This window comes from Quercus lobata, chromosome 11, assembly GCF_001633185.2.
Source record: "Quercus lobata isolate SW786 chromosome 11, ValleyOak3.0 Primary Assembly, whole genome shotgun sequence".
In the NCBI taxonomy this organism is placed as follows: Eukaryota; Viridiplantae; Streptophyta; class Magnoliopsida; order Fagales; family Fagaceae; genus Quercus; species Quercus lobata.
In genome coordinates, this window is record NC_044914.1 from 42,362,104 (window position 1) to 42,388,246 (window position 26,143).

The 26,143-nt window shown below is 35.0% G+C and overlaps 1 protein-coding gene across 1 annotated transcript; it reads right to left on the bottom strand.

Annotated features, from left to right (window-relative positions):
* Window positions 1-276: 276 nt before the first annotated feature.
* Window positions 277-20,190, bottom strand: LOC115969475. The gene is made up of 14 exons (XM_031089136.1): window positions 19,962-20,190; window positions 18,707-19,847; window positions 17,873-18,611; window positions 16,926-17,421; window positions 15,974-16,125; window positions 12,473-15,898; window positions 12,126-12,338; window positions 11,224-11,427; window positions 10,847-11,050; window positions 8,652-8,810; window positions 6,090-6,440; window positions 3,528-3,960; window positions 1,421-1,517; window positions 277-859 (listed from the first exon to the last, which is right to left on the bottom strand). The coding sequence occupies exons 1-14, from the start codon at window positions 20,011-20,013 to the stop codon at window positions 649-651; spliced, it is 7,878 nt and encodes a 2,625-aa protein (XP_030944996.1). The 5' UTR covers window positions 20,014-20,190; the 3' UTR covers window positions 277-648.
* Between the last annotated feature and the right edge of the window lie 5,953 nt (window positions 20,191-26,143).

The window sequence follows — 26,143 nt, forward strand, 5'->3', positions numbered from 1 at the left end:
AAGTGATACACTAAATTATTAAAAAAAAAAAAAAAAAAAATTGTACCGCAAAACTTACTCTATAGAGACACCCAACGATCAAGGAAAGGGAGGGATCATAAAAATACTACTAAGGATTACAATTGGCCTTCCAATTTATGTCACATAATTGGACTACTATTTAACAGATTGAACTGAACATTCAGAATGGTTTGAATAAAAAATTTAAGTGAGAAATAATAGCCTCTTTTCAAGAGCTTGAAATGTATACAATCTAAAAACAAATAACAATAAATGGAAAGAGAGCTTAAAGAGATATGAAGACTTAGCCATTAAATGACCAATAATAAGAATTACAACAAATTCTAGTCTTAACTAACATTGCCATTTGAATACAACTTTGTTGCCATGACATCCTTGAATGATGGCTACATTGACATATCTGTATTTCTCCTACAATGGCTGCAACATGATGTTTCAAACCCGCCTTCATTAAATTACAGCCGTCATCTGCCTAGTCATGTATTTTTATTGTTTCAATATATACAATTTTCTCAAAAATCATGGGTTTCAAGTACACTCAGTATATGCTACAAACTGCCTTTCCAGACACAATGTCATTTCAAAATCTCGAATTTTACTAATCAATCTTGGAGTTCATAATATAATCTAAACACTGCTAGCACTAATAATGCTTTTTTCCCATTCATATACACCAGATCTCTCCACATCTAGAGGTGATAAAACCTGCAAATCTAATGGTTTCCTTCTAAGTCCATTTGCAAAAATTACTAAAAGAGTTTGACAAGCATGAAGTTCATCCATCTTCTGTAAATCGGTGAGTTCCAATGCAGGTTCCTTCCACTGCTCGTAAAAGGACCTGTACAAAGAACATGCTAGGTCAGAATAGTTAGATAAAGTAATAGAGCATACATATTACAGAGTCCCCAGCCTTGATAAGAAAATTTAATAGCATTGCTGTAATGCAAAAACAGCCAACAAGCAAGAGATTAAGGAGCATGGCTTACAAAAACAAAGCTAATAAAGATTTCAAAAAATCATGAGCTAAAATTGTAAGTTCTATTACTAGCCTTCAACCTTTTGCTAGTTAGACAAAGCTTTTTTAATTTATCACTGATGAAACTATATAAAATGTCAAAGATGCCCAATATCGGATTATCTTTCTTTTAAGAATTATCACAAACATAGCAAAGTCAGCAACAAACAGATCTATGAACTTGAATCAGAAAGAAATCATTTAAACAGGATAATCACTTTGGATCATACAGGTTAACAAGCATCAGTTAAATACCATGTTTATTCCTTTATAAGTAAATACCATGTTTACTTCCAAATTAATTATCAAATACCCTTCATTCCACAATCCACATCTTGTTCAAAGAGCAGGGAAAAAGAAAAGCTAGAAGAGATAATGTATTACCATATCCAGGCAGGATTAGCTTCAGCAGGGCAATGTATCTTCAAACACAGAGACGCCACCAGGGTCTTATGACCTTGGAAGATATCTGATATGGATTCTACAAAAATATAATATTAAGAAAGTCAGCAAATTTATATTTTCACAAAATGAAAAATAAATAAATATTTATTCATAAAAATATTTGCGTATATAACATTTAATTACATCAATTTTATCATTTGCTTTTGGAAGAGAACGTCAAAGCCTATAACTTCAGTGGACATGGACACCAACCTTAATAATTACCAAGCCTGTTAAGCCACACTAAGAGATTAAGTAATACTGGATTTTATGTATATGTCAGTGTAGTAGACATTTTATAATAACTCATCTTATTCTCATCCCAGCTATAAGGGTTTGGCTAGACCTAGGAACTTAAAAAACATTGGCAGTTACTAGAATTAGATCATCTATTATTCACTCACCTCACAGATTCAAATTCAATTTACTGTCCTCATCCTTGGAAGTGCAAAACAAAAAGATATATTTGACACAACAAAACTATCTATTACTCCCTCTTCTTTGTCCTCAAACACATATATAGGGTTAGAACTTTCTTGTTTTGTCAAGAATCCCTTGTAACATTCTCGAAATATCCATACTATTAACACACTGATTCTCAACAGCCAAGCAAATTTGCACCATATACACCATCAGTCCTGGAAACCCTCCAAAGGAATTTCTTCACTTCATCTATCCCACATTAATTAGCAACATTCTATGCAATTTTCCCTCTTCAAGGCCAATCACTTCACAAAAACAAGGTTCTTAGCATCTATCTTCAACATTTCTCAACTCCTTTTTTTTAATGGTAAGTTACATACTAGGTGAGTCTTGAACCCACAATCTCACCCTTACTCTTACAAGAAGATGTGTCATTTGAGCTTAGAGCTCATTGGCAACATTTCTCAATTTTTTATTTACATCAATATAAAAAAAAAAAATATATATATATATATATATATATTAATATAGACTAGAAAGCTCGAACACTTCATTAAGAATGCCGTACCCGTGTCAGACACGGGACATGTTTGGGACACTTCTGCACACGTGAACTAGCCACATCCTTTTTTGTTTTTGTTTGAAACATTGCGGGATACAACGGACATGGGAGGGACACTTATGTTTTATTTATTTTTAGTTTCAATCTTCAACACTTATCTAGTTATCTTTTATTTACTCTGTTGAATCTTATTCTTGATTTGTATTCTAATTTCTAAATATCATTTACTAGTCATGAATTCGCTTTATCATCCAATATTTCTCTTAAATTAATATATGTTTAATATTATATGAAAAATAAATGCTTAACAATATCTAAAAATATATTTAATAATTAATTAATATGCATATTCCCACCGTGTCATATTCTAATACTTCAAAAATGGCCATGTCGTACCCGTGTCCATGTCTGTGCTTCCTAGTCCATAGTCAACATATGCTTAAATCTCTTGATGCCAAAGTAGCTAACAAAGGTATGCCACTGCTACCAAAAACAAAGTCAACATAGAAAATAGACCATGCAACTTAGACCACAGTCCACAGTCCACAGTCCCATTCAATGGCAAATGGGCCCAACAGGTGTCTAAGGACCAAAATGAAAACTTAGACCATGCTACATGAGTTCATTCCTGACAAATTTCTAAATTAATAGTAAGAGCTAAATGCTGATCCTTGATGTTGACCTACTGTAATCTCTCCTTTGATTGTTAAATGTCCTCAATCACCACCCCAATCCCCAAATCAAGTGGCTGCCTCTCAAAATTTATTGTCACAACTTATTATGTCAGTCAGAAGTCTATGAGGATGACCACCCTATTCAGATCAACCAAGCCACATGCCTGCATTGGTTTCCACAGAAACTATGTTCTAGGATCAGTTTAACATTCCCCGCCAATTACTAAGATTCCCTGCTTGGCGAAGTATAGTGCCTAAAGTAGAATACCCAAGACCTTATTCAAAGTCTAGATTTGAATCTTTCCAGAATCCAAGTCCAAAATCCCCAACTCCAGCACTCAACACAACATGCCAAACAACTAACCGACAACTAATCAAAATAGCTTACCTGCAGGACCGGAGGCAGAGAAAAGAAGACACAGTGCAGATATAACTGAGGGGAGCACTTGACAATGAATGCCATGAAGCTGTTGAAGGTAGAAAATGACAGCAGCCAATAAATCCTCACAGCCAAATCTATTTTTGACACTTTCATCATGTTCATTTTCAATAAGATCCAATAAAGATTGCAGAGTTCCTGATTTAAATCGGTTTGAAATCTTGGGATCAACATCAGTATTTTTCCAAGAAAGCTTCCCAAGAATAATAGCAGCAGTTAGCCATCGTAAAAGTCTTGGTATCAAAGAATCCTCATGGATCTCTTCCTCTGAAGAAATGGTGAAATGCGAATGAGATTCTTGAAGCTGAAGCATTTGTGCAGAGTCTGATTTCAATGCAGTGGAAATTGCCCACATAAGAAAACCAGAAAGCTTTTCTCTATTCTGTGAAAAATACACCAAATCAAGATTTCAATATATATAGTCAAACTAAAAGGCAAAAATTGATTTGGCACCAAAAAAAAAAAAAAAAAACTGAACTAAAAAGAGAAATGAACAAGAATCACTGTAACAACTTAACACCTAAATATATTACTCAAGTCTGTCAGCAAAGAGTTTGATATACAAGGGACATTTATGCACGAGTCTAACTACGCAGCATTTTTGACCGTATGAGGAAGAAGATAGACCCTAGGATGGCTGAGCAAAAAATTTTCACTTTGAAAACCAAAGCCAACAAAGAATGCACAGGAGATATAGGGAAAGCATAATATTGATTCCCTAAGGTTAACCAGCCACACAAGGGACAAATGCAAAAGTGCAGCCAGCTTTAAAAGTCTATTTGGATGCTTCCAGCATCTTACATTGGAGATTCGGTAAAATAATAATTTCAAAAAGTAGGATGTCAAGTAATAGATGTTTCAGCATGGTAGAATTACTTAGCTTTGAAACATTTGAGAGCAAGCAGTTTACAAGCAATGAGCTTAGAAATAACTTATAGGATTTGCTTCATCATCAAGTATTTTTGATGGCACAACCATAACATGTTTAGGAAAATAATATCCTATTTAGAAGTGTTAAGGCAAAGCCCAAGAATTAGTGTCCATTGTAGTCAATTAGATTTTTATATTTCATTTGGTTATATTCTGAAGTCAAGCGTATTTTAGTAATTTTGCAATTTTGGGTATGGGCTATAGTTGTGGGTCTTGGGTTTTCTTTTATCAAAAAATCTTATTTAGTTTGTGGATTGGGCTTTGATTCAATTCAATTAGATTCTGGTCTACAAGCCAAAGTAGGAGTCCTAGTTCTACTAAGAGAAGTAAAGATTTAGTTTTGAGTACCACCCCCCCCCCCCTCCTTTACTGCTAAGTTACATATACATCTGATGGGTCTTGAACTGATGACCCCAGCCTCCACCTAGCACTTAAAAGAGAAGGAGGTACCAATTGAGCTAGAGTTAAATAGAAAAATCGTTCTAGTGAACTCATTCATTCTTGAACCCTAACTATTCTTCTTAAAGGTTTAAATCCAAAATTTACAAATCCTCTTAAACACTAAACTTCTGTTTGAATTGCGTTTTGAAGTCTGCTGTTTGTGCGTTTGCTGAAAAAATTGGGTCAGACACGACACTATTCACAGACTCACAAAAATCATCAAACACAAATTTCAATATAAATTTGGATCTCACAGTACTATTCACACATTTAAAAATTATTTTGCTACAGTGTTTTTAGTTTTTAGTTTTCAATTTTCAGCAACTAAGCGGTATCCAAACACACTTTAAAGCACACATAGACAAACTAGAGTTGATTTTAAGCAATTATATTGCAACAAATTGCTTCCCTATGAAACGAGTTTATATAAAAGCATGTATGCTCTACTGTCCCAGTGATAATAAGAATGAATCGTAGCTTGATTTTTTTTTTTTTTTTTTGGCTAGAGTTATTAGCATAAACTTCCTATGAGTCTATCTTTTGTTCTTCCCCTAATATGAATCTTTATGAATAGAGTCTATAGGATACTTTATGATTTCCCCAATCACAAAAACTTTCCCAGATTTTTTTTATTGGTGAGGTAAACATGCACCCAATTGTTTTGAACCCATGACCTCAGCTTCCACCAGAACAAGGAAAGGGGAGTCATTTAAGCTAAAACTCATTGGCAACTATGTAAGATCCTTTCTCCTCTTTCTATCAGCTACAACCTCACATCCATTTTCTCCAACTGCTCTCTCACCAGATGCTTACAACCTCTCAGCAAGACAGCCCCCTAATACTAAATATATCAGGGCTGCCCAGGATCAGGACCGCACTATGAGGTATCCGAAAACAAATAAATTAGGGAAATTGTAGCATCACTAGATCCTATTGCTTTTTTAATGATAGGTAGAGAGTGGGTAGGGAGAGGTGGGGTTCAAACCACAAACATGGGACTCAACAAAAGATGTCATTACCATTGGGTTATCACTTGAACCTCATTAGATCTTGTTGCTCTTTAATTCAAATTTTAATTTTAAGCTATTTCGGGAGACAATGTGAAGATACCAAATATCACAGAGAGAGAGAGACGGATACCATGTGGAAAAAATCAACTGGAGGTGTACCCATAAGTATAGCTTTGAGCCCAACCTCTGCACAAGGGTAAGAGCCCGCATAATTATATACACCAACAGCCTGATATATTTGATATAAACCCTCAACTGACAGAGTAAAATGTGGCTGGTATATTTCCCTTTTCTGGGATATTTTCACTGTTGATATCGTTATTTGCAAAAATAGATTAACCAATGCAACATTTCCCTTTTTGAATGTCAAACCACCAATTAACACTTGGTACAGATGCGAACAAAGTTCCATGAGCTGCTCAAGGGCATCTTTCTGCAACCACTCAGTAATGTTTTGGGATGAAATAGCATCATTGGCAACCTGATTTACAAACAAAACAAAAAGTCAATAGAATGGGAAAAAGAAGACTACTATTGAAAATTTCTACTAACATTTTATTCATTCACAGAGCACAGATTGTAGACAAGCTTAAATAAACAGGAATATTGTAGTTTGATTGAGCTATTAAGATAGAATTATGGCGTGGAGATGGATATGCAATTATTTTGTAAAACAATCATATATAAACACATTAACAGAAATGATCAAATTTATGGTTATGATAATGATAATAAAATAAAATTAACAGAGTTAGACAAAGTTCAAGTTGTCACCCTTGGAACTTCACGAGAAACCTGTTTCTACAGGTTACAGCAGAGATAGTTATTAAATTTCGTAGGCTACTTGACATATTATGCAATATCACATACAATATCTGTTAACTACTAGCTTATTAGACAGGATTTCTAAGTTAAATTGCAAGAGCATGAAATAAATGAGAACATATTATTTGCACTGATGTGTGCGTGTGTAAGAAAGGTGTACAGAAACAATCAAACTCAGCTCAACTTTGTCCCAGCTATTTAATTTGAGGTTATAAACATAGATCCTCACCAGTCTATAGCATTCAGACCAAGATATCTTTTCTAAAAAGCTCAACCTGTAATATTAATCCATTTTATCAGAATAGCCAAAAGTGGCCAAAGATTTACAAATCTAGGGAGATTGTCTCAGTAAGAAGAAACTATATTTTAGCTGTCCTCCTACTTGTCCGGTAAATGCAATGAGAAAGGATTTCCTCAGGAGCAATCATTATAACCCTCGACATTATCAAATTTAGTGGATGAACACTATGTTGCTGCATATATTTGTCACAAGGAATATCTATATGGATTCAGGAAAGTTATTGTAGCTATGATCTTATAATACAAAACATAAACTTCCCAAAGGAATATGAACATATATGACCTTTTAAAAGCAGAACAAAGTTTAATTGGAAAAAGATCTTTATTCAGTGATGTAGAACAACTAACTAGTCTATATCAAAAGAGAGCACGACCCACTAGTATTACATGTATATCAAAGAAAGAGAAACCAGACTAGGTGTCTAAGGTAAGGGGAATAGGAACTAATAAGACAAGCATCTTAATTCACGATATAGAACAAATGAAATCCTGCAGTTGTGGTACTATGAATTAAATTTTGGTATGACACTATTTTCCAACATTAAACTCGCATATAGAAGTGGTAAATGTTTAAGAGCAGATTGGAAAGTTAGAAAAGCTACAAAAAATACATGAAGATACCAGCTAACAAAAAAAAAAAAATTGTACACTTTAATGTCAGGCCTAATTGTGAACTATGCTTTAGGAAACAGAGTTACTGTAGCACTGACTTGGACTTCATAAGTCTTTTTTTCTAGTGAAAGAGTGTTGAGCATCTCTGAAGCATATACTAGTACCTACTTTGTTGACATAGGGTAATCACAACACTAGAATCTCAGTTTTTTTTTTTTTTTTGATAAATAAAAAAGATATATATTGAAGAAAACTACCTTATGCAGAAAAACATAAGGCAGAGAGAAAAATACAAAGGGAGAATCTCAGTTTTTGGATAATGCAAATCCAAATCAAACCGTTCTTTTCAACAAGTCTTGAAGATTCCTTACCAGACCTGAATTATTCCAATATAAACTACTAGTGGTCTCTTTACTAAAATGGTAACTGCACCATTAAGCTGAAGAACACAAATTATGTTTTTTATATAATAACTTAAGCAACCCCTTCCCCCCCACCCCCCAAAAACAAAAGGGAAAGAAAATAATTATTAAAAAAACCCTTCTAGCTGACAACAAAAAGAAGGGGGTGGACAAGATACCACCATTACAAAATGCTAGAATAATTATTAAATGATTAAATTCATCATTCCCTAATAGCTTAAGCTTCTGAGACAATCAGTAATTTATCATAGAATCGGATTAGGTGGTCTTGAGTTTGAACCTTGTCTCCATTATACCTCCTATTTAAAAAGTTATAAATCCCATGTGTTAGGCCCCACTTGTTAAGGGGGAGTTTGGACCCATGCATGAGGGGAATTATTAGAGTAGTTAAATGGTTAAATTTATGATATCCTAACAACTTAACCTTTAAGAAGAATTAGTAATTTTCAAAAAATAAAATATTTATACAGAATAAAGGATGACAAAAAACATAAGTTAAAAGCTCTTGAGCCAAGAGGAAATTAGCAAATTACCTCTAATACCACAAGCAATTGCTTTAAGGAAAAACCTTTTTCATCTTCAAAGAGCCTTCCACTAGAGAATGAGATAATAGACGACAACCATGAAAACAGACCACAGCGTTCAACTAGATAACGAGCCGTCTTATGCAATTTGACCGATTTCTTCACTACCTGCAGTGTAAATAAAGATAAAAAAGCAAGGTCAGAGCAACAGTGTTTTAGATCAGGTTTGCAAACTACAGCACAAGATTTAAAAATAATGCCTCAACAAAACGTTTGCTATGTATGTACATTGTCAATTGTAAAATTCCAAGGTGACACATTATTTTAAAAACTAGACCCTAAAACCGAAAATATTCAAAAACCAGTCAAAATCAGTATATAGGAGGTTCAATTTCCTTTTCTTTTCTTTTTTTTCTCTATTTTTTTTATAACTTACCATAAAACTTTTTGACCATTCCTTATTATTATTATTTTTTTAAAGTATGCTTACAGCATTACTTATTTCATTGGGAATAAATGGATCATGTAACAAATTCAACATTGAACCAAAGAATATTAGACCCACACAAAAGCTAGCCCGTCATTTAGTGTCTAGAATTCCTAATGAAGTGTGGTGTTTATAGAAGAAGTATAGCATCCCCTTTCATTTTCCAACGTGAGACTTACATTAAGTTTCTATTACAAAACAACATGTCCTACATTGAAACAATAAAAGATATTGAGGATGTTTTCAAAGATAAATGAGCCCTCTTCTCTTTACCTTTCATTCTTAAGGTATAAAAGTCCCATACTGGTAATTTACATAATAATGACTAAAAAGTCTTTATAAATCCCTCTCCTCAGTTCAAAATGGAAAAGAATCTCTAAAAATATTTGGACTCACAAACTAATAAATTGAGAAACATATATCTATTTTTTTTTTATTATCATTTATGAGATGATACAACCATTGATCAAACTCTGATCCAACCACAAAACTAGAAATCACTCTGTCTGGTTCTTTGTTCAGAATGGTTTAAAAACAATGTAACAGCCAAAACTCATACCCAATTCTTTGTAACTGCCTCAGTTATGCATCAAAACTTTAAGCTGAGACTACCAACTAAACAATTCAGAAACAAACAGAGAGCATGAGATTTTCCTCAACAAAGCCTTTGTCCCATGTATTTGATCAGTTTAATGAAATGCATTTAGTCATTCCATCTAGAAGCACCAACACAAAACATGGAACACAAGTATGATAAAGATATGGACACAGTATACGTAGTTCTTCAAAAACTAGGAGAGGATATTGTGGGGAAGTGACAATTAACTATTTTAGGTCTACTTTATGTTAATTTTAGGATTAGAAACAAACAAATATCAAAATATTTGACAATATTTCAGAAACAAAATCAAAAGCAACAATAAATATAAGACAGTCCAACTAGTGTAATTGATTTGTGCAGTTGTTTTCTTCTTCCACAGAGTTATATATCATATGATATCAAACCATCCTGCTGAGAATTCTTAAGTCAACACGTTTCTTTTTTCTTTTCTTTTTTTGGCATAATTTTGGGTTAAATTTTACCAATTGGCTTAATTCTTAAAAACTAGCCAATACCAAAGACTAATGGTCTGATTGGTTACTCCAGCCACCAACCTCTAGAAATGACACAGCAAATAAGACCATCCTTGAAAATCTAAGGGCACAAAACTGCACAAGAAATTAAAAATAGCTAGCTGCTAGAGAAAGTAACACACATATGGAAAGAAAATCATGATGAAGTAAACATAAAAATAGAAAGACATTAAATAAGCAAACTAAACTTAGGAAGACAAGGTATTCTGGAAGAATTCTTCTAAAGACAAGCAGAAAGAACTCAAAAAATGGCCACATAAATACTCCCAAAATATATATACAATATATGTAACCACTCTTTGAATAAACCTTTCCTCAGAAATATCATTTCAAAGTCTTATTTCACATCTTGAACTAATTTCAAATATTAACTCCACGTGTCTCTGTATGCTGGTCTGAATCCAACATGCCCATAGGAAATATATATATATATATATATATAATTCCAAAATATTTGGAAGAAACATCATTTTATTCATGGGGACTAAAAAGTTGATTAGCAAAAAGAAAGCAGTTTTTCTAGCATTTCAAACAAATTACACAAAATCAACAGAAGTCAAGTCACAACAAGATTGGAAATTACCTGAAGAATCAGTTCCTTTGAATCTGTATCCGAAAGAGGAGAGACATAAAAACTTAATAGAGTCTCAAAAATGGAGTTCCTCGTATATATTTGAGCATCAATGTCCAAATTCAGCCCTACATATAGCAAGCGAAGTATCCACAACCTTTCTGCTCTGAAATTCACAGAGCTACTCCAGAAACAATTGTTAAACAATGGTATACCCTGCACACGTATTTACAAAATATATATATATATATATCATTAACCAAAAAAAAAAAAAAGGAAGTAGCATAAGACAGAAGAAAGCAATATAATCTATATATAATCTAACTTATACAAATTTATAAATTAAACAATTTAAACCATTACATTTGTTTGAGTCATCATACATTTACCTTCAGATTTACCCTAGAAGACTGCATCAAAAGCTTTCTTATGGTTGCATAATGGTCATGCGAAGGATCTAACAATATCAAAGATGTTTCTGCAGCAAAAAGAGCAATAACAGAAGGGATTTTCTGCCATGGCTCTTCTATACCATTTTGCACATAAGTCAACAGAAGCCTAAGTTGCATTAGATCCTTCCTCTTTTGGCACTTCTGCACATAATAGTTTGAACTTTTATTAAAAATTAACATTACAAATGCTTAATACAGAAAGGAAAATTACAAACCAGCACAGAAGGGAGGATGAAATATAATCGGCCAATGTGAAGTAAGCCTAGCAAATAAAAAATTCAAAAATCCTGCTGCGCATCTATTATCTATGTAAATAAAGCTCTAGAACCTGAATTCCAAATAAGCATGCCATTACAAAATATTCCAGAACTTTTGAATTTCATCTACTGCACAGCAGCTAATCAAGAATAACCATCCTAAATCCAGAGGAGAATGCCAATTTTAAACAAATTAAACATAAAAACACTTTTGAACATTGATTAACATCAAAACCAAGTTTAACTACTTAATTTCATATTTACAACTGTCTTTTGTATTTCACCTAGGGGGTTGGGGGCAGACGGGCAAGCGTGGTGTTGTTCCAATGTTTCACACTGACACAAAATTAAGCTGTCAAGGTTTGCTTATGTTTGCCCTATATAAAGGTTTGCTTTTCAAGGTCATGAAAAAGGCCATATGAAAATTGCTTTAAAAACTTTGACAACATGGACACATGCATATACACAAGCTCAAGGAACTATAAATTGGAGAAGGGAAAGAAGTAAGAGACTATTCTGCTGCATGCAATGAATATGAACATAAATCATGTGCTAGAAACATGCAATTATACAGAACACAACCTCCATCGCATGCTTAAATATCGCAAGAGCCTCATAACCCAATTTTCTTATCCTCTCATCTGATGAAGAAAGACTAACAAATGCAACTGCAAGCAAGCCTAAACCAGCAAACTCCAAAGGTTCAATATAGCCCAACGACAGACTATGAATTGAAAAATGCAAGATAAAGACAGGATCATAGCGTTCTACATTTTCAACAATAGGAGAACATGCCTGCACAAAGTTCAAAGATGATATTAGTTAATAATCTTGAGAATCACATTAGAGACAACAATAAACTGAGAGTAAAAACCCAGATCACCCAAAAGCTTAACCACAATGGGATTAGTGCAAGATAATGGTTGAACCTTGTTCCAGGATAAGGGTTCATCACTTGCAGTAGCATCATAAGGAAAATACAGCACTGTTGATGCACATATTTTTGGGTCAATCAAAAGGTTTTCTCTAAATTGACTTTTCCGATGTTCTTCAACTGCTTCAGCATCTGTCATGATATCCAAAGATATATCCTGCTCAAGAGCCCGTTCTTTTTTAACTTTTAAAGCGGCACTTCCCCATAGGTAATCCATGTCAGCACTATTCACAGAGTCTGATCTATTTATAGACTCAATTTCAAGCATTAAATTGTATATCTCCAAGTCAACTTCACTGAGTGTTGCACCATAAGAAGACAGAAGTAGCAAATGCAACTCTTTTAAATTTATGCCAAAATCTTTTTCAGAATCAAAACCACGTTGAAGAGCCTTGACTGGAAAGAGTGTGTGGAATAATTTAATAACTTCCAACTGCTTTGTGTACGGTTCAGTTGTTTCTGAATCTTGCTTGCCACTAAATGCATCTTGTTTCCTAGAAGGGATAACAAGTGATCTCAGAATGCTGGACATGGGCCTTAAAAATGCACCAATAGGAGAACAACCAGATGCTTTGGAGACTGAATGAATAGTACGGGCAAATTGAGAGTGGGCAAGCAGCAGCTGAAGATATAGAGCACGTGAAAATTTTCCATCAGACAGCGACTTTAGGATACCTCGGAGTGCTGTCAGAGTTGTGGGGTCCTCAAACCTATATAAAAGAGCTGATCTCATCAATTGCTCCAGGAAGGGAACACATTGCAATTGGACTAGACCATCATGCAATTCTGTGGTTATTTCAAAAATACAATTCAATATGAAGACTTCCAAGTATTTGTACAGGGTAGAACTGTCTATGCTCTTTCCCTTTGCAGAACTATTGGTGACTAAAGGAAATTTCTTAATCACCAAATGCCAAATACTGACCAGATTGTTTATAAACTGCATTCTTGATGAGTCTAAATTTGATACCATTTCCAAAGGAACTTCCTTCAAGTTGCCATCTGCTTCCTTTCGCTTAGAATGAATCTGACTATTTTCCAGATATAATAAAATCTTACCAAAAGATATCTTTGCAACAACTCTATTTATATGGTTTAATGACTGATTAAGTGAATGAGAATCCATCTCACCAACATCACAATCTAGCAGATCATTGTGTGAAGTAGATTGTTGGAAAATTTTATCAAATAGTTTCAATCGCTTCTTCAATTTCATTGGAACTCCACTGAAGGCTAAGTGATACCGCAACATATGAATAGATTTTCCTAAGAGACTACCATCAACAAATCTGACAAATTCTGGGGTAGATGATGGCAAAAGCTCGCCATATTCTTCCTCAAATATATCTCTAGAGACAAAACTCTTCCAGTGAAGGAAACCATTTAAAAGAATCCTTGAATATAAAGAAGGTATGCTTCCAAAATGACTATGGTGTTGCTTTTCAAATTTTATAACAATTGAGTTCAGGTAAGACAAAGCAGCAGGCAGAAGCATCATAAAGTCCTCATCTGAAAGAGCATGGCCACAATTTTCTTGCATCAAATTGCCCTGGTGAGGCAAATCTTTGTTCAGAATACCCAAAAATAAGTGCCCAAAGGTTGACAAATGTATGGAGCTTGTCTCAATAAGAAGGAACAATAATTTAGCTTTCGTCTTGCTTGTCTTGTAAATGCAATGAGAAAGCACTTCCACAGGAGTAATCATTATAACCCTTGACATTAGCAAACTTAATGGATGAATACTATGCTGTTGCATATATTTCTGTCTGTAACCAACATTAACAGCCTCCAGCAAGCATGTATCTGCAAATTCTGGTTCAAAATGCAAGGCAAACGTAACTACTTTAAAATAGATCTCCTCAACTATGCTGATGTTGATATTCTCTTCTTCTATTTCCCATAACAAATTGTATGGTACTCCCTTTGTAACCCGCTGCTCTGAATAACCAGACAGAGTTTTGAAAGCACCAGCAGCAATACAAAATCCAATAGAGGGAGCAGATATCTTTGATGTTTTGCAAACTATCAATTCATCCATGCCAACCCTATTAAACATCCATTGCACTAATTCAAGAAGTTCAAAGGGGGATATAAACCGTAGGAGAGCATGTAAAGCATAAAAGGTCGGAAGGATGGGCATCATGTCTTTAGTACAAATGCACAGATCAAACTTTTCCCTGGCTTCCAGAAATAGCCTCTGTACCAGGGCATTAAAGGCCCCCACAAGTTGCTTATAAGAACTTTTATTATCTTTGGGTACAGAGTTTTGGACATTGCATAAGGTCAACAAGTACTCAGAAGTTGTTGTTAATATATTCAAGAGATGAAGATCCAACATATGAACCCTCTGCCTGGATAAACTAATCAACATATCCAAAGTGCCCACCACATCTTCAAATGCTAACTCTTCTTTACAATCCAAAGGACAGGATAATGATGCTACCACTGCAGGATGACAGAAGATGGATTGAACCACTTCTTGAATATCTGGTCCTGAGAAAGGAACCCCAGATTTTCTGGAACAAGCAGAATCAGATTTCAAAACCAATAGTTGAGCTAACAAGTGCTTTACAAGATTAAAGCAAATCTCTGCAAGTTGTTGGAGTTCAACTAATGGTTTAATTCTATAAGATGATTGTATTTGATGGATCCAGAATAGCACCAACCGCAGATAAGTAGTTCCGTGGCAATCTGTTATTGAGTCAGATAGTTTAGCCAGAAGCATGTCTTGTATCTTCAAGGGCTCCAGCAAGTAGGGACCACTGATGTTCATAATTGCAGGAAATAGCACATGGAAAGGTGCCTGCTTCAAAAATAAACTAAATGCTGCAGCAGCAGATTCACTTGCATCAAGATCTCCATTGTAAATAATTTCCTGAGAATCCAAAGAATGACAAGAAACTGCACTGGCATCATCTCCTTTGACTTCACAATGAACAATAGAAAGAGTTGTTTCCAGACCAGGGAAGAACACGTCGGGCCATAACTTAGAAATGCTGGTAAGAAGACTTTGTTCAAGAAAGAATACTGATGATAAGATTGACATAGGTACTCCAAGAAGGTTGTGTGAAATAGTCATAACTGACGGAAAATTTTTCAATATCTCATCAGGTGATGTGCAAATAATTGAGGAAGAAAATGCCTTGGTTATGCCAGATACATTGCCACTATCCCCAGCCCTTAAAAGTTGTTTAACATCATCAAGTGTACTTGCAAAAGAACTATCAATAGGACTAGCTTTTCTATCAGTAGAAAAAATGCATGAAGTTTGTTGATGTGAAATGCTCCGTGAAAAAAGCAGTAAGTTATTTAACGGCCTCCACTCACAGAAGGAATCCCCAGAATCATCTACTACAGAACGGTCACCAAGTCTCTCAGACAAGACTGATTCAACCAAAGCAGATAGCAACCCAGCATCTACCTATCAAATGCAGTCCATAGATTAGATTGTCTAGAAACTGCAAGCAGTAATGAAGCTGAAACATGAGATATTTACCTGAGTTTGCATTAGATATTTTAGTGTACTGCATACATATAATGATATGATTGACTTCTCAGGCAATGTAAAGCTTCCAGATTCAGAAGCTAGCAACCTTAGACATTTCTGCAAGACACATATTACAAGAGGGCTGAAAGTAGGTGATACATCTGCCAGAAAAAAAAGGGAAAAAATGAAAAAATAGCCATCACTAGCAAAAAGATAGGAAGCACTTGAATTAATGATAAAAATATACTTCTTTTCTTTTTTCCAGGCATAGAGAAAGGATAGAACGGCCCAGCAATTTGATGACTAGTAAAGAATCCAGCAAAAGAAAAAATTACACAGCAATTCAATGACTAAGGATAGATCTCTCAACACAACTGTTGAAAGATCTCATGTCACATTATGATTAGCCTAATTTATTTTTTGAATCGGTATGTCACATTATGATTAGCCTAAAGATAATTACATCCTTAAGCCTCTAATTTCTTACCATATGGTTTGAGTGAATGATAGATGACTACTTTTGTATTAAATTAAACCAAGGAAGCAGCATATTCGTTCATACCTAATTAGAATTTAGAATCACTCAACTAATCAACAGATAAATATAATATCAAGGTCAAACCTTTACTATGTAGTAAAAATTCTACATGATTACGAGAACCACTAACCACCAAAAGGTTTTTTTAATTTATTGATAAGTTACCCACGCACACAATGGGTCTAGAACCCATGACCTCAACCTCCACCTAGCACTTAAAAGGGGAGGACGTGTCAATTGAGCAAGAGCTCAATGGTCACTCACCACCAAAAATTTCCAAAGATAATTCTCATCATGCCATATAAAAGTTGGAGGTTCTTGAAATGAGCAAATTAATATAATATCAAGTTCAAACCTAGATTAGGTAGAAATTTTTCTTAGTTTCACAGAATAAGCATAAAATATATAGGAAGCATCAATTACCTTTAGCACCTTTCGAATGGAATGCATTATGCTTAACAAATTCCCAATACTTGAATAAATTATTCCCAATAGTTGATATGGCATCACATAAAAATGAGATAACAACTGGAGACAGGCTCTGCAACATATCCAATTCTTGGACCTCAACAGAAGATTTTCCCATGTCATACCCTGGTAAAAATAGTAACCATGCTCCAATTTCATCTATGTTTCTGTCAAATGCACCAGTACTAAACATAGCAGCTCGTGCTAGACTATATGATAGATTCTTAACATCACTGATTGGTGAAAAAATTAACAAGTTAATAAGTGGCTGTAGATGCTTGTACATCAATGGAGGGGTTCTAGTGGGAATACCACTGCTTGAAGAGAATCCAATGTATTCTATTAGCAAAGACAAGAGACAACACTGTAGATTGGTTGGTATGCCTAAAGGATTGCTGAGGAGATTTATGAAGAACTCAAATGAACCTTCCAACACAGTAGGCACTGCCCGCTGCAAAAAAGAATTAAAAACCATTGTCAGAGATAATTAGAGAATAGAGTTTTCTAATTAACAGAATAATTTAAACTAAGTAATTTCAGCCCTTGATGAATTCCCCAACACCCATTTATTTTTCTGCTGGGCTGCTCATGAATGATATAGAGAGCTAATACAGGATATTCATCTAGTGCTGCAAGGTGAGGTTTAATCTCTTCTAAAGAAAAATAAAGTTAAGATGACAATAAATTGAAAAAAGTAAATAATAATTTTTATATTTTATTTTTTCAAAGAAGTGTTCCTAACAGATAAGCTAGCAAATCACTTCAGAGGCTAAACTACGTAAAGAAGACATAACGTCAACAATCAAAAGGTAATAACTACATTGAATCAAATAAACAACCACCAAAAAGTTTTCTTTCTTGTTTAAGCAAAAGACAACAAGATTCAGAGAAATTGAACTTACAATATAAATCTTAAGAGTATCAAATAGTTTAGATTGAAAGAACATCTCTACACCCTTTGGTGTGATAAAAGGCTCAGAGCATTCGTCTAAACCCCAAATTTCTGCAATAACACTGATAAGATCCTTGCCATTGTCAGTCTCATCTATTAGAGGTGAACCAACATCTCTTTTAGTGTCTCCAAGCGGAACAAAGTCAGTATCAGAATTTATGCCACTTACAACAATATCCATGTCCTTGTTCTCATCATTCAATTTCAACTTTTTTATATTATTGTTGCTACGTTCAGGAAATTTTTCAAAATCTGCTGTTCTCTTTAAACTTGATTCACGAGTCTTGGGGTGGCGAGTCAAAGAAGAAAGAAGGGTCAGTAAAACTTGGGGATCAGGGAGCAAAGTTCGGACTTCATTCTGAATTTCTTGCTTGAGAGATGCCCAACCCTGCATCATTTGATCACTCGAATAAGAACTATGATTCAAAGCACTGATGAAGGAGTCCAGCAATTTCAATGCCTCCAAAAGAAGCCTTAGAGTTCCATGCTTCACAAGAAAATCAGAGTGAAGCAACCCCTTGTTAACTACTGACCGGCTGAACAGACGAGGACACACACATTTCATGATACTCTGCACATCCTCGCTATCAAACAAAGGGGGATCATGAGACAGAGAATCGAGGAAACCAAAGGGACCACCAGTGCCCACTGAGGAAACCAAGTTTGCTGCAAGAGAAATTGTAGCAAACCTGCAAAAGCTTCAGTCACCATGCAAATATGCAAATATAAAGGAACTAATAAACAAAGAACATATTGAACATGCAGTGGTTTGAAGAAAACTGACCAGGTTGATGATGAAAAATCTTCCAGGTTGTAGGGGAACTCCTCCATGTAGGCTGAACCAAAAAAGGGACTCCCACTAACAATAGCCAAAAGCAAGTCTCTGTGATAGCTAACCTCAGTTGCTTTTAGCCTCTTCATGAGTCCAACAAGTCGCTTCGGATTACCCCTCAGTGGACTTGGGCTTCTTTTCAAATCTGGCATCAAACCATTACAAGGATCAGTGCAAACGAGGACCAGTGTATGGTATGCCAACTCTGCAGCAGACTCATCATTCCCTCTTCCAGAAATGCTAACCAACTGTTCCAAAGTAACACTCCCAAAGAGAACACTTCGAAGACCTGGGGGCACCAAGGACTCTTCCACAAGAACCCTATCCCGTAATGTAGACAAAACATAAATAATAGTTTCATCATCATCATTCCCAAGCCCACGAAGGACACCAGAATACATTTCCTTCTGCTGCAGCACCCACCTCAACAATCCTGGCCGCCCCACCTCCAAAAACGACATTGCAAAGCCAACAAATGCCTTCCTCGTCGAATGCTTTATCACCCTCTTCTCCTTTTGGTTCTTTTTATATTCTGCTAGCCTGCAAAATGTCTTAGATTTAAAATCAAATTTCTTTGCCACCTCAGAAGCCAATCCTGACTGACGCCTAACAATTGAAGCCAGTAGCAAAAGTGCTGCATTTTGGCACTTCACCTCTTTACCATCTAGTTCCTTCTGAAGTTCTACCATGTATTCTTCAACAAGCAATCTTGCAAACTTGTTGAGAACCTTACTAATAGCTATTCTCTCCCCATCCTTGGGATCATACACCCCATCGGGATGACCAAGGATAGCAGAAATCAGTTTAATTATATAGGACAATCCAGGCTTCCCTCGTCGAAGCTTCCAAGCATCTAGAAGCTCCAAGCAATTACGCGAACTCCGTACATATAAATGAAGCAATTCACCTCCAGTATTACCCTTTAGCAACCTAATGAACTCTTTTACACCATCAGAGCATAACTTAATTTCAAGAGAACTAATCTTATGCAATAGTTCTTTAAGTTTAGCTTCATGGGTCACTCTAAATTCAAACCTTGGAACTTCCCCTCCTTTAACCTCACCACCACCATCACCATCATCATCTACAACAACTGCAATTGAAAAATAAAGCAAATTGATGCCATTTCATAAAAAACCCAATAACAAAAACCCTTTTCTTTTTCATATATATTCTTTTAAGGCAGAAAAAAAAAATTTCTTGATACCTGGCAAATTTCCCACCGTCGATCGCCCCAACTGAGTCTCTGTGTAACTCATCGCGACGGAGCTCCGCCTCCACCTTCCTGGTGGCTGTCGGTAAATCGCTCTTCCTCGCCTCGCCTAGCCTCTCCTCTCCCCTCCTCTGAATGGTGGCGATTTTTTTTTTTTTTTCCGTTGAGGGTTTAAGCACTGAGGTTTTGGTTTGAAATTTTGGAGAGAGAATAGGGTTTTGGAAGAAGGGTTTTTCAACCGCCCTTTATTTATTTATTACTTTTTGCAAAAACATTTATTTATTTATTTATTTCTGTTTTATAAACTTTTAGAAAATATCTAAAAAAAAAAAAGCGAATGACCTTAGAAAATATGTTTACACATTTTTGTATAGAAAAAGTAACTGGATATTTTTTATAATAATTTATATTTTTCATAGAAGTGAATTTTTTTTTTTAAAGTAATAATTAGTGGCTTTGTTTTTAATCTCAACAGTTTGTTAAACTAATGGGTGATGTGGTAGCTTTATATTAAAAGAAAATGAGTTGGAGTTAAATTTGTTAAATTAATGAGTCAAATTGGATGTAAGTGAATCCTATAGATTTTATTGCATGAAAGTTACAAACTGATATGGCAATGAAAGTGATTGGAAATTGAAAAGATAACAAATTAAATCTTATAATTTTAAAATAATAAATTAAATTTCATTGTGATTATGATTTCTTAATATAGGGAATGTTTAATTTGTTGATTTTTGGAATCTTTGGTTCTATTTTGTTACCTTTGAAATTATAAGGTTTAATTTTTTATGGTTTAGACATTAAGGATTTAATGTGTTACACCCTTTAAAATGTTATATTCTCTAGATTTAGTTCTCATAATTTGTTTCTCAAAAAAAAAAGTTCTCATATTTTTTTTTTTTGGAAAATCAATAGCGGTATGAATCTTAATTGTTTCATCCCTTGTACATGCTATATAGTTTAGTTTAGAGAGAGTTTATTAGGAACTAGGTCTTTAGATTAGTGAAACTACCCATACATATGATGCCATAAAAAAGGATCAATAGGGCTAGGGTAATGGCATGATGGCAAGATAAGTAAGAAACATAAAAGGTATGTTGATTTATGCGTAAAACCCCTTTGCCTCAGTAAGTGAGGTGAAAAAACCATGGTCTGAAGTAGAGAAACTCTACTTCAAGTCACTGTATATGTTACTTGAGAAGAACAATGAAAATTGATACTAGTGTAGGGCTCTCTAACCCTCAAAACATTTCCTTTACAAATTACAAGTGTGAAGTTTTCACTTGTTATGGTTACATTATAAAGTTTGTTACAACATTTTTGGAGTTATTCCACACCATCTCTGCTAGATGATGGTGTATTCCTTATACTTTAGTGCATTGGTGGAGCTTCATGCAACACCAAGGCCTCTTGACTTCTTTGTTTTTATTAGAGTCACTTGTTGCATCATGGGCGAAGGGTGCATCATGAATTGGCCTGTTCTCCCTTGCATTCTTGTTTGCATTATGCTGCTCATGCACAACATTGAATCCTTATGGTCATGCATGCCTTTGCTCTGACAGGGAGTAGTCTCGCAGTATTTCCATTACACGTGTGGCACGGGTTTGGTGATACCTTGGATACATGGATGGCCGGGATAAGCTTGGAGATTCCTAGGGGAAACTCAAAACTCAAATCGCAGCTCCAACTCCTCTCTTGAGCCCAACTCATAGTTTATACCCAAATTAAAATGACAAATTAAAGCCTATTTCAAGAGATATATCCCAATCCAGCACGTACACCAAATTCCAACCAAAAATGTTCCTCTTCCTTAAGCCAATCCACATAAGATATAAATCAATGGCTCAATATCTAGGCCTAAGTGACGCAATAGGAGAGCTCAAGGATTTTCTAAGTGTTATATTTTACAAGAAATTTGGAAATTTTCAACGGTTGAAACCATTGAAAAAACTACTAAAAACCATTGAAAATACAATACTATATATGGTTCAAATCCAAATGCAGCTACGTGACATGTAAGCTCTTTTTTTTCTTTTTCTTTTTTTTGGTAATATTAAAGGTAAGGAGCTAATAGGCCAGGCTTCAATGAGACCTACCAAGAACAAGTATTCGTTGTTTGAGACCAAGAAGAAATTGATAGAATGATTAGACCAAATGCAGCTAACGATGGGGAAGGCACAATGAAGAACTAATGCAGACTGTAATCAAGAATTTGCTGCCTATATATCATAAGCAGAAGTTTGCTAACTATATTCCAAATTACAAGGCTTTGATAGTCTCAGTACCCAAGTTGAGAGTGAACAACAATGAAAAATCAAGAATGAAGAAGTTACTAGGCCCATAAGGCCTGGCCTAGAAGTGCAGGTTCTATAACCCCTGAGTTATCCATTATTGCCTGCCAACCACAATTCTAGTTAACCATCTCACCCAAAAAAAAGAAAAAAGAAAAAAAAAAAAAAACCCAAGACACTACTATGACCTCTACATGTTATTAAGCAAAGTCTTTGAAAAACCAAAAGCCTAAGGCCTGCTAAACGTTTCAGAACCTAGACCAATCCCGAGTCCTTTACCCTGATCCTTTGACATGTACTAGAAGCCTTAATACCATCAGGGGCCGATCATTCCACAAATAACCAATATTTTTTTCTGAGGACTGCTATTTTCTCTATGAAATTAAGAGGATCATGTTCCCCTTTGATTTATCTACAAAATTCATATGTGGAAATGTCACTAACAAGTTATTGAGGTGTCATACATCCGAGAGACCGACTAAAATCCATTAGCATGAAGAGGATCTTGTTCCCCATTTTTATAGAATTGACATGTGACCTCCTTTTAAGTCTATTTAATTATTACTGATTTTAAGTGATAGGGCTCCACTTTTTGTTTTTCTACATTACGGATGTTCTGTCATTACGCAATCTTAATATGCTTATGTTAGAATAATTCCCTGTATGTCTTGTGGGGCCCCATGTTGCTAATTCCAAAGGTTAGGTATTCTCTAAATATTAAAGGCTCGTTTGGTAGAAGAGTTTGAATAATATTATTTGTATTTTTTTGAAATACGTATGGATAAAAAAGTATGTGAAAATGTGTGTAATGTTATTTAAAAACTAAAAATATATATTTAAAATGCTCTACCAAACGGGGCCTAAAGTATTCAGTTGGTTTCATCAAGTTAAAATGATTATATGATTTTCCTTGATCAAAAGAAGAATGGGAGGTTTTCGCTGGATTACTTCTATCTTTTTTATAATTTCCAGTTGTCCCAAAATCTTAAACAGTAAGGGAATGGTGAAAATAGTCACTCACTTGAACCCTTAAAATAGAAGAACATGGACATTGGGCTTAGCCTAGAGCGTGAGGCTCGTACCCTTCAGAAGGTATTCATAGGCTTGCCTCATCAAAGAAATGATGCATTATACATTCTTTCTTAACATGTCAATGTAATTACTACCTTAGTGAACCAACTTTCAACATAGCTAGTTACCAGCATTACACATGCCTGTAGCAAGACGAGTATCATGCTAAATGCTTCAAAACTTCCATTAATGTTTGTGGTGGGCCTTTTTGCATTTTGGGCTGGATTGCTCTTGCTGTACCACAACCCTATGATTCTGGGGTAGGAGAGTCGGGACTAGCCTAACTGAAACACACCTTAGGCTAACTTGTGCGCAAGTTGGGCCCTTTTTGTGTTAACGCGTCTTGGTAGGAGTCTTGAGTGTATCACGTACTCACGATAGGAAAGATTGTTATAGATGTTATAGTAGGAAATGTAATGCAGTAGGACAGCTAAAACATTTTAACTAAAGCATCTTCTACTAATAATAACAATAATACGCGAACAACTACAATGAGATTACAACAAAGGAAGATTAATAGCAAGATGTCAAGTTAGTCATTAATAAGACAAGAGGAGAGAAGATTAGTCTACTAAAAGAATGGGCTTTGCTCTTTAGCAGATTCAAGTTTAAAAAGGGAACCAATTTCCAATGTGGGTAACCTCAGAGGGAGGCTCCTACCATAGAAGTTACTTACTTTGGAAAAAAGAACCTATATGGCTTAGCATGCATCTAGTGATTCCAACTGATATTTACCACTTTTGGATAAAATGTCATTCTAGTAGGACATTTCCCCCAAAAGAGTTTGAGTGGAAATCCCAAAATAGACTCCCCCTTCTCCCCATCGTCAGACCACACCCTCTCATATCTCTGACTCGTGACCCACCTCCACTGTATTGGCTAGGTACAAGTAGGTGGTGCCTGAGTCTTGTGTGCATGCTCCACTTCCATACGAGTCCATTGCTTTTCTGGCTCTCATGCGTTTGCCATTGCCTCTAGGTTCGTCTGATTCTACTACACATTCTAGTGTTTATTTAACTCTTGCGGCGTGAATGAGTTTTTGAGTTTTCATTCTCTACATCCCATTTCTTCTTTGGGCTAGGCATTGCTTGGGTATGGGTTTTCCCTTCTTTGACTTGGCCCATGTTTCTTTTTATCCTGCATCCGTGGGCTGACTGATACTCCTGCCACGCCACTGCATTGCTCCTTCTACAATATCACTCATCTTTTTGTCCTCTAGGCTTATAGGCTGAAGAGTCTGCCATGTCAATTCCTTATATTATTTATTCTTTTGATCTTTATTGCTAGTATTTCTGCTGGGCCAACCCATTCAATACCTTGGGCTTCCTTGACTTTCATTCTTTGGGAATCCTCAGTCCATTTCATCCTTTCCTACCTCTTTCATTCGCTTTTGCTAAAATTTTTTAAACTTTCCTAGCCCAATTACCTCGTCTTTACCTTTGGGTTTATTAACCTTCAAACTAACCTTATTTACTAATTCCTTTCTTTGGGCTTCCCAGCCCATTTTTACTTTCTTTCTATCTCTTACAATTCCTCTATTACAATTCCCTTGGCCCGTTTGCTTCTTCTCAGACCACTTATTATTTTGTGGGCTCATTGACCATTATTCCTGTCTTTATTTTACTGTTTTCTTTCTTCATCTTTTTCATATTGTTGAAATCTTTTTCATATTGTTGAATTTCTTCTGCCATTAGGCCTTTTTGTCAAAAAATAGACGTCAACAATATTAAATCATGTTTCTTATGCAGGTTTTAAGCAGTTACAAGAATGACTTCATTTATCCCATTATAGAGAATAACTTAGAGTTCACAAATGTGTCGTATGCTTTGTTAATGGATCATAAAAAGTACCTTAAAAAGCATGCAACAACTATTGAAATTTGACAGGCCAATGTCGTTTGAGGCTTTTTTTTTTTTTTTTTTTTTTTTTTTTTGTTTCTAACCATATGTACTCAAAACTTAATTAAAGACTAATCATTGTCCGCAACGGGTGGACCCTAGAGGGTTAAATCGTTGGCCTAAAGAGTTTTTTCAAAATAAAGATACCCGGACTCGAACTGGGAGCACACTAGGCAAACCTGGGACAAGCGCTTGAGGCAAACTTCAAGAATCAAGAATGCATTTTAGCTCAAAATTCAAAACTTGATGCTATTAATCTATTATCATGGGACAGAAAACTATACAACACATCACATGCTTTAAGATTAACATGATGAGAGCTTATCCACACGAACAATACAATGACTTCAAAATGTAAATGCTAAAATAGTACTTGTCATAAATATATAATTTTTTAAAATCCCCTTCAAATTCATTTCAACAGAGCCTTACATCACTTGATTATCCATAATGATTTTAAATAAGCTAAGAAGTTCAATTCTTTCATTATTGGGGCTATATAATTACACTCCCACAAGTTTAAGTAGTGAATCAAGTACTATATAACTGCACAAAAAACAAATAGTAAATGTAAACATATTCTTTCAGCAAAGAAAAAAAAATGTAAACATATTATAACCATCCTTGAAACTGCAACCCTTTCATGAACAAGAACTCTCATTGATTTCTTTCCTCCTTGAGTTCTCCACTCTATTTGCTTCATCCTCAATCCTATCGTTTTTTTTTTTTTTTTTTATACCATATAAAAAGTGTTCTTGTAGGTTGCAGATAAAACTCAGAATAGACCTTCATAGGCTTGGTTATCCTCTAAGTAATACACTCCAACTAACATTGTTTCCTTGGTTTTCTCTCTCATCCACAATTTTTTCCTACCACTTTTGAAATTCATAGATCGAGTTATTAAGTCCACGATTAT

Bases quoted from the DNA above. Each gene is read 5' to 3' on its own strand.
- LOC115969475 (XM_031089136.1), bottom strand. From the start codon at position 20,013: ATGAGTTACACAGAGACTCAGTTGGGGCGATCGACGGTGGGAAATTTG. The intron at 19,848-19,961 runs GTATCAAGAAAT...TTTCAATTGCAG, and splicing joins GACGGTGGGAAATTTGCCAG to TTGTTGTAGATGATGATGGT. The intron at 15,899-15,973 runs GTAAATATCTCA...TGCATTTGATAG, and splicing joins AATATCTAATGCAAACTCAG to GTAGATGCTGGGTTGCTATC.